At 34.1% G+C, this 15,779-nt stretch overlaps 2 protein-coding genes across 4 annotated transcripts in view; one reads left to right on the top strand and one right to left on the bottom strand.

Annotated features, from left to right (window-relative positions):
* Positions 1-15,779, bottom strand: part of IFT74 (intraflagellar transport 74) — a 40,672-nt gene that overhangs the window by 24,104 nt on the left and 789 nt on the right. For 2 of the 3 annotated variants that reach the window (XM_014055076.2, XM_087716133.1), the window contains exons 2-8: positions 13,756-13,890; positions 12,800-12,935; positions 11,471-11,519; positions 10,064-10,162; positions 9,851-9,911; positions 9,163-9,222; positions 9,011-9,072 (exon numbers count right to left, since the gene is read on the bottom strand). In XM_014055076.2, coding sequence (XP_013910551.1) covers positions 9,011-9,072; positions 9,163-9,222; positions 9,851-9,911; positions 10,064-10,162; positions 11,471-11,519; positions 12,800-12,935; positions 13,756-13,869 — 581 coding nt within the window. In that variant the 5' untranslated portion in view covers positions 13,870-13,890. The remainder of the gene's footprint in view (positions 1-9,010; positions 9,073-9,162; positions 9,223-9,850; positions 9,912-10,063; positions 10,163-11,470; positions 11,520-12,799; positions 12,936-13,755; positions 13,891-15,779) is intronic. The other variant, XM_014055078.2, reaches the window with a different exon arrangement.
* Positions 825-8,763, top strand: LRRC19 (leucine rich repeat containing 19). The gene is made up of 5 exons (XM_014055079.2): positions 825-944; positions 2,417-2,509; positions 3,595-4,105; positions 5,503-5,688; positions 8,069-8,763. Exons 2-5 carry the CDS (start codon positions 2,426-2,428, stop codon positions 8,377-8,379), a joined length of 1,092 nt encoding a protein of 363 aa, XP_013910554.2. The 5' UTR covers positions 825-944; positions 2,417-2,425; the 3' UTR covers positions 8,380-8,763.

Raw genomic sequence — 15,779 nt, 5'->3', positions numbered from 1 at the left:
AAACCCTATTCACTTTTTTTTGCATTCTAATTATTTTTAAATTTAGAACAGCAGTAAATTTCACACTAAAGAGAGTGAAAGCAAAAAGAAAGCAATAACAACAAAAAGTAAAGTTTTCCTTGACTTCTAATGGCTTCATCGATATATACAGTTTTCTAAAGGACATATAGAAATGCCAATTCAACTTCAGGGATTTTTTGGTTTCAAGCTGTTTTTTTTAAGTAAACAATATTATGCCTATTTTTAGCTAATATTTCATATTTTGTCCTTCCTACCACAAAAAATGCCAGGAAATTAAAATTAAACAATGTGTTTGGAGAGTTGTCTTCAGACCCCACCAAAAAGTGGTCACAAAGTCACAATTTGTTTACACTAACTAAAACCTAAAACTGCTGAGGTGGATTGGGAAGAGGACCTAACTATTAGAGAAAGTATGACAGAAACAGCATTTCCTCACACTGGTCAGACCCTTATTATGAAGCTTAGTTAGTATTTGTTAGCTCTTTTTTCCTGACCTTTGATATAAAATCAAGCGCATACCTGCTTCCTTTTAAAAACAAAATTTATAGACAGGTTATGCTGTGTGTCAGGACTGATTTTTTTTTACTGCTAGTGGCAGTCACCATCCCAAGCACTTTGTATCCAATACAAACGTATTTTATGGCAAATTCTAGATTACTCCGCCCTCACCTTGCAATTTAATGTCATAAAACGGCACAGATCATATTCAAAAGTCTTCTTGATTGGTTGCAAGCCTCTAACTCACAGATGAACACAAATAGTCAATCTTTTGCTAAAGGTGTCCTGGACTTTATTTTAAACTTCCTCCCTGCTAATTGGGTACAAAGGTTGCAGCCAAGTGCAGAAACATTGCAACTTTCCTCTCGTCTTTTTCAATCACAGGAAAATATGCAAGTATGATATTCTGAAGAAAAATTAAGAAGGTATGATATATACAGATAAATCATGGTACATTTGTGTGATAACAAAGTTTGCTTCATAATCCGGTAGATAGATAGATAGATAGATAGATAGATAGATAGATAGATAGATAGATAGATAGATAGATAGATAGATAGATAGATAGATAGATATATATATATATATATATATATATATATATATATATATATATATATATATATATATATGTTTGTGTGTGTGTGCATACTGTCTAGTGTTGATTTTTTATGAAATTCAGAAAAGATACTGAATGATTTATGTTTTGTGAGAAGTCATATTTAATTCTACTGTTACCTTGAAGCTGTATTTTTTTTAAAGCACCTATAACGTAACAAAGATTGCTTTGGCAATAAATAAGAAACTTTGAGAAATAGCATATACTTGATTTTAAAAAAAATGGCTGAAGATAAGATTGAGAGACGCTTTCACCATGAAACTTTGCCGCAACCTTGGTTTTGTTTCTCTGGCAACTGCACTATATAAAATAAACATCTTATTAACTGTTTTTTAAATCAATTCTTGAGAGATTTATGCAGTTTTCTTTATAAAGAATGGTCACATAAATTGCATCACGACAATGAGAGATGATTCTCTGCTGAAGTGGAACCATTTTAGAGCTCAGTTGGGAGCAAGAAGCAATGCTCTTAAATTATTGAAGCTGCATTTAGAGAATACTTGTTACTTTTTGTACTTTATAAAAATCTACAACAAAATTAATTAGCAGAAGCAATCCATTTTTATGAAGTGAAGCGCTTGTACTTTTAGCAAGTGGCCTTGGCATGTAACCTTTGAATTCTTTTAAAAAATAATTGCTGTTTGGTTTGCCAGCTAGAGATGCTTTAGAGAGAAAATCATATCTACTTTGAAACATGGAAGGAGCATATTTCACAGGCTTTCTCCTACCTAGTCACATTTTCTGTAAGAAAAAACACTCTGAAATTGGGGAGATGACTTAGAAAGTTCCACATTATTGAAACATAAAGGCCGGGATTCTACCTCCTACATATGCATTCTGTATGGGATAGATTAGTCAACCACCTTTGCAAAAGTTTTCATGTATCATTATTCCAAACAAAAAGCAGAATTTGGGAATATGGGAGTATGAAAGATTACTGTGTGTATCTCTCTGTGTAGGTATCTGGGTGTGTATGTGTTTTTGCCTACATCATGCACAGTAATCTATCTTTTATAAAGTCAGAATAAAAGTTTTCCTCCATACATAGGTCATCAGACGGTTGAATGGATGATTTAGGAATGAAAACAATATTACTTCAATTTCGATGTTTTAATTCAACTCAATAATTCTATTTATTTATTTTGCTCTGCAATAGACTTTCATACATGTTATGGCCACAAATCATGACCCAAAAAACAAATAATAGCTCCTTAGTTTCCTATGTTAAATCCTCAGTTCTTGTTACTATACTATTTGAATTATATCAAAAATTAACAGATTTTGAACATGAAGCTTGCTTGGCTCCTGATACTGGTTGCAGTTCTCTTTCTTCATCCTGTCAGTACTGAATGCACTGATATTTCTCAAAATGTAAGTTATCATTTTTAGCCACTTGTTAAAGAAGCTGTTAGCTCCCAATTTCTAATTAGATGAGAATGAGATTTAGATCCAATGGAGCTTTTTTATGATGCCATTCAATTTTTAAAAAAAATATGTTTTAGAACATGTATAAACTTGTGATATTTATAAAATATAATGATCACATATTTCTATTAATACTATCAGTCATTCCACTACTCTTCCACATATATATATGCTCAGAGCATGTCACGCATTCCATACCAAAAATAAAGAATGCTTCTTCAGGATGTTAAGGAAGTTAGAGAATATTTATTCTGTAAGAGATTAGAGATTCAATATAGCACTGTACATTTTGTAATATTCATATTCAATTCCTTCAAGTGTCATATTCTGCTGCATATATAGTGTTCATTACAAATCACAATGACATAATAAATAGATCTGAGGCATGATGTATTTATTGCAGAAGATGCTATTATGTACTACATTTGACCTATGCCAAAGAGCGAAGAAGCATTCCTATAGTTTATGTAATTTGCAATAGTTGCATCATGATGTCTGATGCAAATAATTAACAATTGGCATGTTGGTATGATGCATATGTCAACACGTGGTGTTCTTTGCATCTTTTGGCAGCTCTAGAGATTTTTAGAATGAAACAGCTCCTTATGCCAAAAGATAATTTTCAGTCTAGGTTACATGGAAATGTCACATGCATTATGCTTCCTTTTCCATTACAGAAAGCTTTTTAAAGACTTGGAGTATGGAAATTTTAAGTATCCAGAATCAACATTCATGATCAATTTCTTTCTCGTATACAGTATACTTGGAATGAAAATATTCCTAACTAGAAGCAGCATATAAATGTCATTGCTCTGATTTGGGTAGTGTTTATTTTGTTGTTTTTGTTGCTACTTTTCTATCTTATGGAATTTGTTGTCACAAGGTTCTTTATTTAATATCTAAACTATGTGAATTTCTTTTTGAGCTGACAATCACTTTTTAAACAACACATATTATACAGATTCGTAAAAGATTTTTGTAAATAATTTGTTATGATATTTCCATAACTGTTTTTTTTCTCTATTTAACAGGTAAACTATCAGGAAGTGGCAAAAAATTATTCTTCCGTTCCTTCTAACCCAAACAAAGACATTTCTGTGTTATATCTTAGTTGTAACAATATTACTTTAGACAAGAATGACACAGTAAGACTTTGCCAGTACAATAATCTCTCAGAACTCTATTTGAACAACAACTCTATTGTTGTTGTTTCTAATTACAGCTTTGAAAAGCTTTCACACTTAAAAATTCTTGATGTCAGTAATAATTATATCAAAACAGTTGAAAAAGCAGCATTTGCTGGTTTGAATGAATTGCAGATTCTGAATCTACAAAATAACAAAATTACACAATTAAATTCTAATGTATTTGCAGGGCTAAACAAGTTGAAAGTTCTAAATTTACAAAACAATTTCCTAAAAGATTTCCATGTTGAGCGAAAATTTAATTCAATATGTATTAAATTAAATGGAAATGTGTGGAATTGTTCATGTGACCTTTTTAGTTTACAACATTGGCTGAATAGAGCTACTGTGATAACGGGTAGGTCAATATATATTTAGTCTTGATTATTTTTCCATTTCTAAAAGTAATTTCAGAATTGCTTTCTGAAATTCTTAATTTGGGAACCAAAAACTATAAAAGAAAACTGTATATTGGAACAGCGTAAGAGATTTGGCTTATATACAACATTAATGTGATTTTCAAACAAGTGGATTGTGAAATTAGCTTATATAACTGAGTTTTTTATTTATTTATCATGAACTCATTTATGCACAATGCTAGTATGCTTGAAAGTGAAACTTAATATTGGCAAGGTTCTTTGTCTAATACTGCAGGACCTGGTTTGGATTCATTCCAATCACATATGAAGCATTTAGGCATGGTTTAATACACTTGTTAACATCCCCATATGAAACTAAATATAGTCCGCCTATTTTAAAGTATTCAAAATAGCAAATTCAAAAGTTATCTGTTTAGCCAAGTGGGTTAGAAAAAAAGATTTGTACAGTGAACCAGAAATGTATTCAGAATGATGAATTTCAGTAAAATAACTTTGCATACTTCAACTAATGCTATCTACGAGATCTGAGCTGAAAAAAATCAAGAGGACCACTAGATGATAGCATACAGAGAACTTTAATGGCTGTCATCTGGTAGTTGTTCAGAGTTTTCCAATACAGATCTGATAATCCTACATTTCAGTATCTCTTTATAAGTGAGTCACTTTAGGTTCTAAAGAATATCCTTCTAGGAAATCAATTAATGCAATTTAAACAGATAACTAACACAATAATATTTGCCATTCAGTTTTTTTATAATGATTCAGTTAAGACAACATATTCATACATTATTCCTCAGAAATTTTTTCCCTTGGATGCCCAGTTTTTGAGATATACTGCACACATTACTAGAATTGATTTTCTACTATAACATCTTCCAGATTACTATCTAATGAATTATTCCATTACTGAGGCCGATAGTGATGGAATATATCTTTGAATTAGCTATTTACTAAATTTAGCACCAAGAAAGTGGTATTTCACTACGAAATTCTTCTGATACATGCAAACCAGTTGTTAATGAGTAAGATCAGTAAAACTGAACAGCATTTCTTGAAGTTCTCAAATGAAGTTTGCTTTCTGTGCATTAATACTAAATATTTTCTGTTGATACATTTAGCTGGTTAACTGTTCTAAAAGACTACTGGTTTCGTTTGTTCTGTTGGCTTTCTTTTCTGTTAGATTAAAATGAATATAAATTAATTTAGGTTTATTATGTCACATACTATTTACTTTGCTTCACTCTGTTAACCATATTGCGCTATTTCATTCATTTTTTAAATTTATAAACTAAACAATATTTTTAATATAAAAAGTTTATCTTTGTACAAGAATGCAGGCCAAACATTTTAATGCTGATACTGAATATATTTACAGAAACTGTGGACAATACTACGTCCCCTATTCCAGTTCCTCTGAAAGAATACCCTATCACAAATTTCACATCTATCACATCAAATTGTAAACAAATGGGAATATCTGGAAAAACTGTCCCACCTTTTATTTCTATTAATACTACCTATGGCACTACGTATAATTATACAAATGGATCAGCATATTCAGGTACATTTCAGTTTAAATAAACAATTACGTGTATATTGGGGCACACTGTTTCAGAAAAAATGTCAAAAATAATATAATTCATTTTGATTTTAAAGCATTGAATATTTTTAAACATAAAAAATATCAGTAGGTCTGCTATCTAGAAAAAAAAGAATGTGCATAGTTTTTCATTGCAGAAATCAACTTAGATTTGTTTAAATATTCCACTGAATGTTCTGCATTCATACAAATTAAAACCTTTATAACATATTGCTTTCCATTTAAAAATAGCCTTTGTCAAAGTTGCCCTCAAATGCCTGCAATGTTCTATCTGAAACTTGGCACATTCATAAAAATCTAGGAGTCCACTTGAATAAATGAAGCTCCAAGCCACATAACTGAGACAAAGAGCAACTTCTACCAAACTAAATCATTCAGATATATGGGCAGATGCATTCATGAATAATGCCGGGTTCAATTCTGTTTTATTTTTTATTTTTGTTCTTGTAAAGGACTGGTAGCTGCCTTTTCCTTTGGTGTATCTGGAATAGTCAACTACACAGTGGTCTCATAAAAGGCTGTTTTTCTCTCAACCTTCCTTCTTCCCAGCTTGGTTATTTCAGTCATGCTTTAAATTTTAAACAAGGAAATAATTTTATGGGCACCACTTAACCGAAACAATCTTTTCCCTAGAAGAGCATAACTGAACATGCTAAATTGCAAGGTGTTCTGAGTATCTTTACATGCATATTGGTAAACTACAGTTAATCAGATAATCTGGATAGTTCAACATTCCAATCATTTGTTATAAGTCCATTTGAGCATAAATTTTTGGCTTTGGCTGTCTGATATGGCAACAATTTCCTCTCATGAAAGTCAAATAGAACCCAGTTGTAGGACTGGCACTATACTCATATCAAAGGGCCAACTAGGTGAACCATTAGTCTTGAATAAACTAGACCATGACTTAGGCAGGTACCAGAGATCCATGTGGACAGCCATTATGTGGATTATTCATTGATCTATTATTAATTCAGTTGAAATTCCATATTTGCAGTCACGTGCGGTGAGGTTTATGGCTGATAAGGCAGCAATTTTTTTAGACTTGTGGACTTCAACTCCCAGAATTCCACAGCCAGGCATGCTCAGTTCTGATTTAAAGCGGCAGCATTTGTTTTTCTCCTTTGTTAAATAAGTTTCCTTCTTTCTTTTTTTTTCTTCTCCCTTCACCTCCTTCCTCCCTCCCTCTCTCTCTCCCCCTCTCAAGCACGCACACACACACACACACACACACACACACACACACACACAAAGTTGCACCAGGATTCAGAAAATTTAGGTTTTCCTCCTCAGTCCATGTTAGCAATACCACTAGCAGCATTTTGGCTGGCAGGTGTAAGTAGAAGTGGAAATTCATTCTACTAAAATCATTGTTTTTGCTTATGATTGGATATTTAAAATTTCAGAAGACCCAAAGGCATAGTATTAGAGTGTTACATAATGCATAAACTAAAGAACTGTCTCAATATGCTCCCTCCCCCTTCTTTCAAACACACACACACACAAAGTTGCACCAGGAGGATGAAGTTTGAATTCCTCCCCCTCCCTCCGACCCACACGTACCTTTTCCAGCTGTTTCAGAGAGGATTTCAACTCTGCTCTTGCCTGCCATCATGAAAAGAAAAAAAAATGTAAAAGGAAAAAGGCAAGAGCTGAGGTCAGGCTGAGCTAGTTGCTGCCAGAGTCACCGTGGATGACTCTGCTTAGTGCTTAGCTGTTTAAAAAAGCCTCTAAAAAAGCACCCTCTACAGGAGGTGGCAAGAGAACGACATGCCTCATCTACGTCAGGAATTAACTCTGCTCGAATGATCATAAAATGCCAGACTAAATGAGGCACATTGTTCTCCTGCCGCCTCCTGTAGAGGGCATTTTTAGAGGCTTTTTTAAATAGTTAAGCACTAAGCAGAGTCATCCATGTTGACTCTGGCAGCAACTAGCTCAGCCTGACCTCAGCTCTTGCCTTTTTCCTTTTACATTTTTTTTCTTTACATGATGACAGTGGTGAGGCTCTGCCTCCCCTGCCTGCACATCCCTGCATATTTGATATTTAAAAGTATCATGCCAGTTGACAAGTTTGATAAATAATAACAATTACAATATAATAGTCACTTAAAATTGCTTTAAATATTTACAGCATTTATTATATCTTTTTTTTAAAAAAAAACAATAGGCAGATAATCTAAAACCCATATTTCTCATAAGGAAGAGGACAGTTTGCTTAATCAGATCAATAGACATTAATAAATGGCTTCTGGAAATAGCAATTTTTCAGAAAGTTTGTGTAGAAAAGACAGTTATGGAGGATGACTACACATTATAAATATTTTATTTCAACCTCCAGGCATTCAGCCCATTGGCAAAAGCTGGACTTTTTTGATGGGTGTCCTAGTAGTTATCCTCAGCACTACAGCATTGATTATTGCTGCTATCAAGTTTCCGATGTGGTACCGTTATTTAAGAAGCTATAATCACAGACGTCTCCAAGAAAAAGAAGAATCTGAGCTGTATGAAGAAACGTTCACACCTCAATTATGCATGCCCCCACAAGCATCAGAGACTAATGAAGAAGAGTCTATAGTTGTCTTTGAACAATTCCATCCATATGTTCCAGAAGATGATGGATTTATTGAAGACAAATATATTGATCCATAAATGTTTACCATATATATTATAGACTTAAACTATTTCTGTTATTAGCACAGAATTTTGTCCTTCATTGTCCTATATATAGGACAAAAATACACACAAACAATCTGTGTTGTTTGTTGTTGATCAATTTCATGTGATCTAAACATATTAAGAAAAACATCACAACTTTGATTTAGCAGATATTGATATGATGGATTCCTAATGCAATGAATTAAATTTCTGCGGTAATTTATGAAATTTGTTTTATGATGTCTAAGTTATTTGCATTTATTTACATAATTAATCTCTGAGGGAATGGACATTTAAGAAATAGGAAATAAAAATAAAAAATTGTGTAAATGGGAATGCATGCAACAATACAATAAAAAATGTGGTTGTGATCGTGGAGCACTGCTTTTGTCAATCTGCTTTCCTCTACTTCAGAGGCCACTGGCTGCACTGAATTACTCCACACTTAATAAGAGCTGCTTCACAATATTTATACCAATTCTTGTGACTACTATTGTTTTTTAGTGTGGTAAATATGGAAATTGTGAAAGGCTTCTTCAAGTGATTGAAAACAAACACCGGACAAACTGTAATGCATATGAAAATTCCATTGTACATTTACAAAAAAATGAATTTAGGTACTTACCTCTGTCTTTCTGTAAAAATAATGTCTATGCTCTGAGCTTCACGGTCATTTTGAGCTTTTAACTATTAAAAAAAGACAAAATTATTGGTAACATCACCATATATGCAATAAAAAATACCAATACTGAAATGAAACATCAGTTTTATGCTTACCAGGTTATAGTCATTCATTACTTCTTCCATTTCAGTATTTGTGTTAAGTTTATCTACCAACTAAATCAACAAGAAAAGTTAATTAATCCTTTATGTAATCTTATATAGGAACAAAATCAAAGATATTATTGCTTAGCATAGTTCAGTGATGGCGAACCTTTTAGATACCGAGTGCCCAAACTGTGTGTGCGTGCATGTCCAAACTAAAAGGTATGCGTGTGCATGCAAATGCGTGTATGCATGGACATGCGTAAAAATATGCATGCATGTTCAGACATGTGCTTGCACATGCATGGACATGCGTGCCTGTTTAGCAGAGACGCAAAGACTAGCTGGCCGGTGGGAGTCCGGGCATCCCAACACTGGCAGCGCAGTAAGAGGTGAGATCTTTTTCTTTCGGGAGCCTTTTTTTGTCGTTTGCAGGGAAACAGAAACTCATGAATGCAACACCATGGAGATGTGAAATGTGGTGATGGCACGTGTGCCAGCAGAGAGGGTTCTGTGTGCCACCTCTGGCACACCTGCCATAGGTTCGCCCTTCCGGGCATAGTTACTGTCAAATCTGCATTGATTTGAACTAGATTACAGAAATAATAGTTGGAAAGGTATTTACAAATGCAATTCAAAATTGTGCTCAATTTTCATACTGCATAATTCAATCTAAATTATATATGAAACAATAACATACCATATTGTAGTCTGCCAACTGTCCTTGAAATTCTTTGATTTCACTAGCTAAAGATTCTGCTCTAAGAGCACAAGAAAACACAAGATTATTACATAGTCTAGCAATGAATGGAATTTAAAACAAGCTCAGCTATACACTTCCAACCCGAAAATTACTCATAAATATGAATCCATAGAGAACAAGTGTATTTATAGATTTTGATGTGCAGTTTACCTTTTTTCATAGGACAGATAGACAGAATTCTCCTGGTTGTACATATCAACTTCTTTCTGAAGCTTATTGATTTCTGCGCTAAGCTCATTTATTTTCCCTCTATAAGAAACGAAATAGGTGATCATATTAACATGTATACTTTAATCTTCGGTATTGCTAAAATTTTATATAATTTAACTTGAGGAGGTACTTGAGAGAACCAAATGTACTACAAATACTGCTACATCTTTTTCATTTTGACAATAAAGGACTAAATAGAATGTGCACTAAATTGGATTTGTTCAGAAACCTGCAGTCCTGATTTTAATTTTAAAATAGTTAGGATTTTTAAGAGGGCCTTTTAAAATTTCCACATTAATGTTCTGAAATATGAATTTAATATGAAAGAGGATATGTTTATCACTGACCAATTTGTCAATACTGTATTGTTTTTCCTAGGGTAAGAACTATTACAGATTTTGCATAGATGCCTTTACAAAAAAATGATGTTTTTATAGTATCAATTCTCCCATTACAATGGTAGAATGAAAATCCTTAAATTAAACATAGCTAAAGGTGTTTAAGTAGATTGACTCTGCTACCAAGTCAAATTCATACATACTATGAAGGTAACCTGTAGGTTTCTTCACTTCTGATCTATCTGTGAATCCACTCAATATGATTGTAGCTAAGCTGGATCTATTTAACCATAGTTTGGAAAACAATATCTTGTTTTCACAACTATGGTTAAATAGATCCAGCTTAGCTACAATCTTATTTTATGACAATCCAAAGTTTGGGAGTTTGGGAGTATGTGATAAGCAAATCCAAAAAAGCTTGCTAATCATCCCACAATATTACCTTTGCTTATTTTATTCTCTTAGGCTTACTGTATTATCTGAGTCAAATATAGTTATTTATTTTGGATTTGTGGTAAAGCAAATTCTGAAAGCAATACTTTTCACAAGTTGTATACACATTAAGCTCATTATATTCAATCAAAAGTTATGGCCAACCATAAGCATACATAACCATGGAAAAGAAATACAAAGGTGCCTTGAAGGAAGTTTGCTTTAGCCTCAAAATATGCAAGGAGATCAGGTGTGGAGTATAGCCATCTCACTATTTATGTAGTAAGAAAATGATGGCAATTTAAAATGATCTAAAGAATTAGCTTTAAGCAAATAGAAGGCAAATCATATGCTGCAGAAAAAGAGCAAATAAAGTATAGCAGCTATTAGGATGGCAAGAACCTCTTTCATTTCATGAGAAAATGATATATTGAGAGAGTTCTGTAACCTGACACCCTTCTCATTAAGATCTTAAAAACTGCTTGATACTACAATTTTTTTTCCAATATAGTGGACTACTATACAACTTTTGAACCAACCCCATCTCATCTAACTAGTGATAAATTCTTTCACATACCTAAGCACTCCAAGGTAATAGGATTTGTCCATAATTTGTCTCTGTGGACCTAAGGAAAAATATTATTCTGATGTGACAAAAAGATTTGATTAAAAATAGAGAAACGATTCTTGCAAAACAACAAAATTATCATATAGAGAAGATATTTATTCACTAATGACAAAAAAATCCTAAAAGATTAATGATAACATATTATGTATAAAATTAGAAAAGTACCATGTTTACCAGAAAATAAGACCCGGTCTTATATTTTGGGGGGGCTCCAAAATAAATACTAGGGCTTATTTTGGGGAAACATGGTATAGGCCCTGATATATTTGCTCTGCTCTGGCTAACAGACTCCAGATTCAATCTAGCATTGAAAGTGCTGCTTATTCTATATTAAAATCTACATTATTTTAGTCTTTGTTATGGTCAACTAAATACATTATACACTGCCCCTGGGTACCCATCGCTGGCCCACCACTGTTGGTCTATAGCTGCTGCCTCACCCCAACCAGCTCACCCTGGATGGCTGGGGTCTCATTGCGGGTTTGGCTGGGGCTGGCCATCCCCTCCACCTCCTTGTCCTTGCAGAGTCGTTTGGGGTGAGCTGGCTGGGACAAGCTGTTGGTGGCGACCCATGGTGGTGACTTGTCCAGGGCAAGCCAGTGGCAGTGAGTCAGCAGCAGTGAACTGGCAGTGGCAAAGTGTCCTATTCTGTCCCCTGGAACATGAATGTATAAACATTCATAATAGTGAAAGAACCTAATCTTGTGACTAAGAAGTAATTATAAACTGTCTAGCCTTCCAGGAGGGACGGAGCCAATAAAAAAGGGGAAGGACACTTCTAGAGGAATGGGTAGCAAATAAAAAGGTGTGTTTGTGTGGTCTTAGAAAGTAGTAGCCTCTAATTGAGAGGACATGGGGCAAGTCTAGCATTTCAAATCTAATCAGGAGGAGATGTTACAGAAAGAATGTGTCTCAGAAGTACCTAGAGCTATAAAGATGTCAACCAGCAGCTTGCATTGTACCCAGAAGCAAATGGCTATCAGTGCACTCTTGGAGTAAAGTTGTTGCATGAATACTTTAATATATACCATTTCCTGCCTTCTGGACCTAGCAGACGTAACTGAAGTAACTAGGAAGGTTGCTAAATTCTATCCAATAACAATTGCTGTAAGGAAAACTTGGATCTAATGGAATGGAATTAGATATTGTTGTATATTATATTAATTATTTAACCTTTTAATTTTCAATTAATTTTTACCTTGTGATGGTTTTAACCTTTGAATGGAAATAAAAAGATAAATGAGGTTGATGTTCTTGTTCTTTCATATCTCAAAATACCTTTCATTCCTGTTTTCATTCCACTCAGTCCTTGCTGTGTCACTGGACGGTCTGCAACTTTAATCTGAGAGGACAAAACCACACCAGTTCCTATGGATCCACCACGTGTACCAGGCCTGGATGTACCTGGGGGCATCTGATTCAGAAATCAAAATAAATAGAAAAACATAATTAAAATATCACCTCCAAAGAACAGGATAGTAAGTTTGTTTCAATTGGTAACCTATGAATAAACAGGCTATGGTACTGAAAATTTAAACATGCATAGTTTTTAATGTTATATAAAACAGATTCTTTAAAGGAAGAGCAGCCATAGGCAGGCAGAGATTGAGTAAAAGCAAAAGATATATATTAGCTTTTCATTGTGGGAAATAGCTAGTGATATGATGTGGATAAAGATGTGAATTGAAAAGAATTTAAGCTTTTACTGTTGATATGATTAAAATGATTTCTTCTAGAACCTCTTCAATATAGTGTATTAACCCACTAAACTAAGCCATTTGTTTAGTAAACTATGGTTACTGAATATGCCGTAATTTGTAGACCATGATTCACAAATCATATTGGCAGAATTCACATAGCACCAACCAAAGACAAAAAGCATACTTAGCCCTTACAATTGTCAAGGTATTGTTTTAGACCTTTATATATAGAGAATAGAGTACTATGCTAGTTGGAGTTAAAAAGGGGATAGTGGTGGCCAAAGAAAGGGGTGACACCAGAGAAGTCAAGCTGTATCTCATCCAAAACCTAACCAGGTATGGAAGATTCCCATTATACTGGCACATAATTAGCTACAGAGAGGTTATTTTAAAGTAATCTCTTGACACAAATAAACATGTAGAACTGCCTTAATATCATTTGTCTAGGAAAACATATCAGTGCCTACCATATGTCTAAATTGGAAAGGGGGAACTCTGATTCCTTGGTTTTTGAATACATTAATATTAACTTACCCCTCCTCCAAGTAATGCTGCAGATGGAGGTCGCAATGAGGATGAAGGTGGCCTGGCACTCAGACCTATTCGTGAAGAAGGACGTGCTGTAGGAGGTTTATGATTACTCGCCATTTCTACTCTTCAAATTTCTTTCTAGAAAAAGACAATCACATTTATCCAAAATCCTCCTTAATGAATAGCTAAGTCTGATCTGCTTAATATTAGACAGTTATTTTTAAGCAAATAATAATATGCTCTCCATATTTTAAATTAGAATCACAAATGTTGACAAATCTTGTGTATGCGCAATAAGAAGCAATCTTTAGGAAAAGAAATAGTTTGTCTCACTTGCATTGAGAGAAATTACTGAAAGGGGCAATGTTAAAAATAAATTTAAAAAATGCACAAACTGATAAAATGATGCATATCAATGCTGATATTTGGATACTTGTATAGTGATAATTATAAATCACAGGGGCTGTCAAAATGACAAAACATGATTTATTAAAGAAGGAGTATATTGAGTGAACATTTTTTAAATTATAAGTGAATGAATAAGTGGTTATTTTACATATTGTATAATTACAGCATATCCAGCACAGAACCAAAGAAACTTCTTGGATAAGAAATGTCTTCAAGGAAAAAAGAAAGTCCATTTTCCTTTTAAAAAGCACCTTTGGGACAAGCAAAATAACATTTAAGAACATTATTAGATCTTTCCCAGTCAGAACCAACCAAGAGACGGAAGGGTCAACCAAGCCTATCTAAGCATCTTGTTTACATCTTTAAGGGGAACAAATGAAATGATTTCATAGCATTTTGTCTTGATATTTTCTCTTATTAATTTGTGGCTGGCCATAGAGTCCCAAACTTGAAGGGATGGCAAGACAAGTGTGTATCTACTGGGATGGAGTGCAGTGGGAAGTAGTTCTTTTAATTTCCATTTCTCCCATCCCATAGCAAAATACATCCATGGGACCAGATAACCGTTGAAGAAGAGAAATGTGTGAGGGGAAGTTATCTTCCCTTCTGTTAACCTCAGCTATGCATAAGCACACCAACGTGCCTAACATCCCTGTCCTAATATTCCCTTGTATATTCCCTTATATATCCAGACCTGTGACAGACCAACACCTAACCCATTGGACTACTGTATACTTTTTGACATGTAACTTTCTGTAAACTCACTGGGCACATGCCAAAATGCATCCTAGTGGATTAAGCACTACAGAAATTAATCCATTAAGTAAAGGCAGTTTTGATGTGTGTGAGGGAATAGGTTGGGGGGGGGAGGGTTCCAGCTAAAGAGCCATTGTCCCCTTTATCGTTTCCTGTCAACAATGCTTGCAATAAAGAAAGACAAGATCTGCTTTCTCTGAAGTGTGGCAAGAGAAGCTAGGGCAGAATTGTGGCAGAAAATAACTCCTTTGGTGAAAGTTCTTCAATGCAACAGAATGATAAGATAACTGATAGAAAACCTGCAGGTCTTCTACTGCCATTAGCTGATGCTAAAAGTGTTACTCATTGAGTTCCTCATTTGGTAGAGATTATTCTGCTTCACTGCCAGGGCAGAAAAGAGGTTAGAAATTTGATCACAAGTTCTTTAAACTTGCATATATTCATTCCAGCTTTAATACTGGATAATCTGTATGTTATTGCAGAAAACGCCACAGTATAGCTCAAGTGTGGTCTGAGGATCCCCAGGGGTCCTCCAAGACCCTTCCAAAGATCCATGAAATCAAAATTATTTGCCATCATATGCTGAAAAATGACACAATATTAAAATCCCATCAAACACTTGTGGGAAGGGACAGTGGTAGAGAACCCATTGATTTTAATTTTCAATAGTAAATGCAGGTATTCCTCAACTCATGTCCACAACTGAGTCCAACATTTATGTTGCTAAGTGAGACAATTGTTAAGTGAATTTTGCCCCATTTTACAATCATTCTTGCCACAGTTGTTAACTAAATCATTGCAGTTGTTAAGCTTGTAACACAGTTGGTAAAGGAATCTGGCTTCCCCATTGACTTTGCTTGTCA

This window comes from Thamnophis sirtalis, unplaced genomic scaffold (assembly GCF_051295495.1).
Source record: "Thamnophis sirtalis isolate CommonGarterSnake01/CBP01778 unplaced genomic scaffold, rThaSir2_p1.2 scaffold_5, whole genome shotgun sequence".
Classification (NCBI taxonomy): Eukaryota; Metazoa; Chordata; class Lepidosauria; order Squamata; family Natricidae; genus Thamnophis; species Thamnophis sirtalis.
Note: the sequence above shows the minus strand (reverse complement) of the source record. Positions and strands in the feature narration are given on the sequence as shown.

Excerpts from the sequence above, each read along its gene's own strand:
- LRRC19 (XM_014055079.2), top strand. The coding sequence starts at position 2,426 with ATGAAGCTTGCTTGGCTCCTGATACTGGTTGCAGTTCTCTTTCTTCAT. Across the intron at positions 2,510-3,594 it reads GCACTGATATTTCTCAAAAT|GTAAACTATCAGGAAGTGGC; the intron begins GTAAGTTATCAT and ends TCTATTTAACAG. Across the intron at positions 5,689-8,068 it reads AAATGGATCAGCATATTCAG|GCATTCAGCCCATTGGCAAA; the intron begins GTACATTTCAGT and ends TTCAACCTCCAG.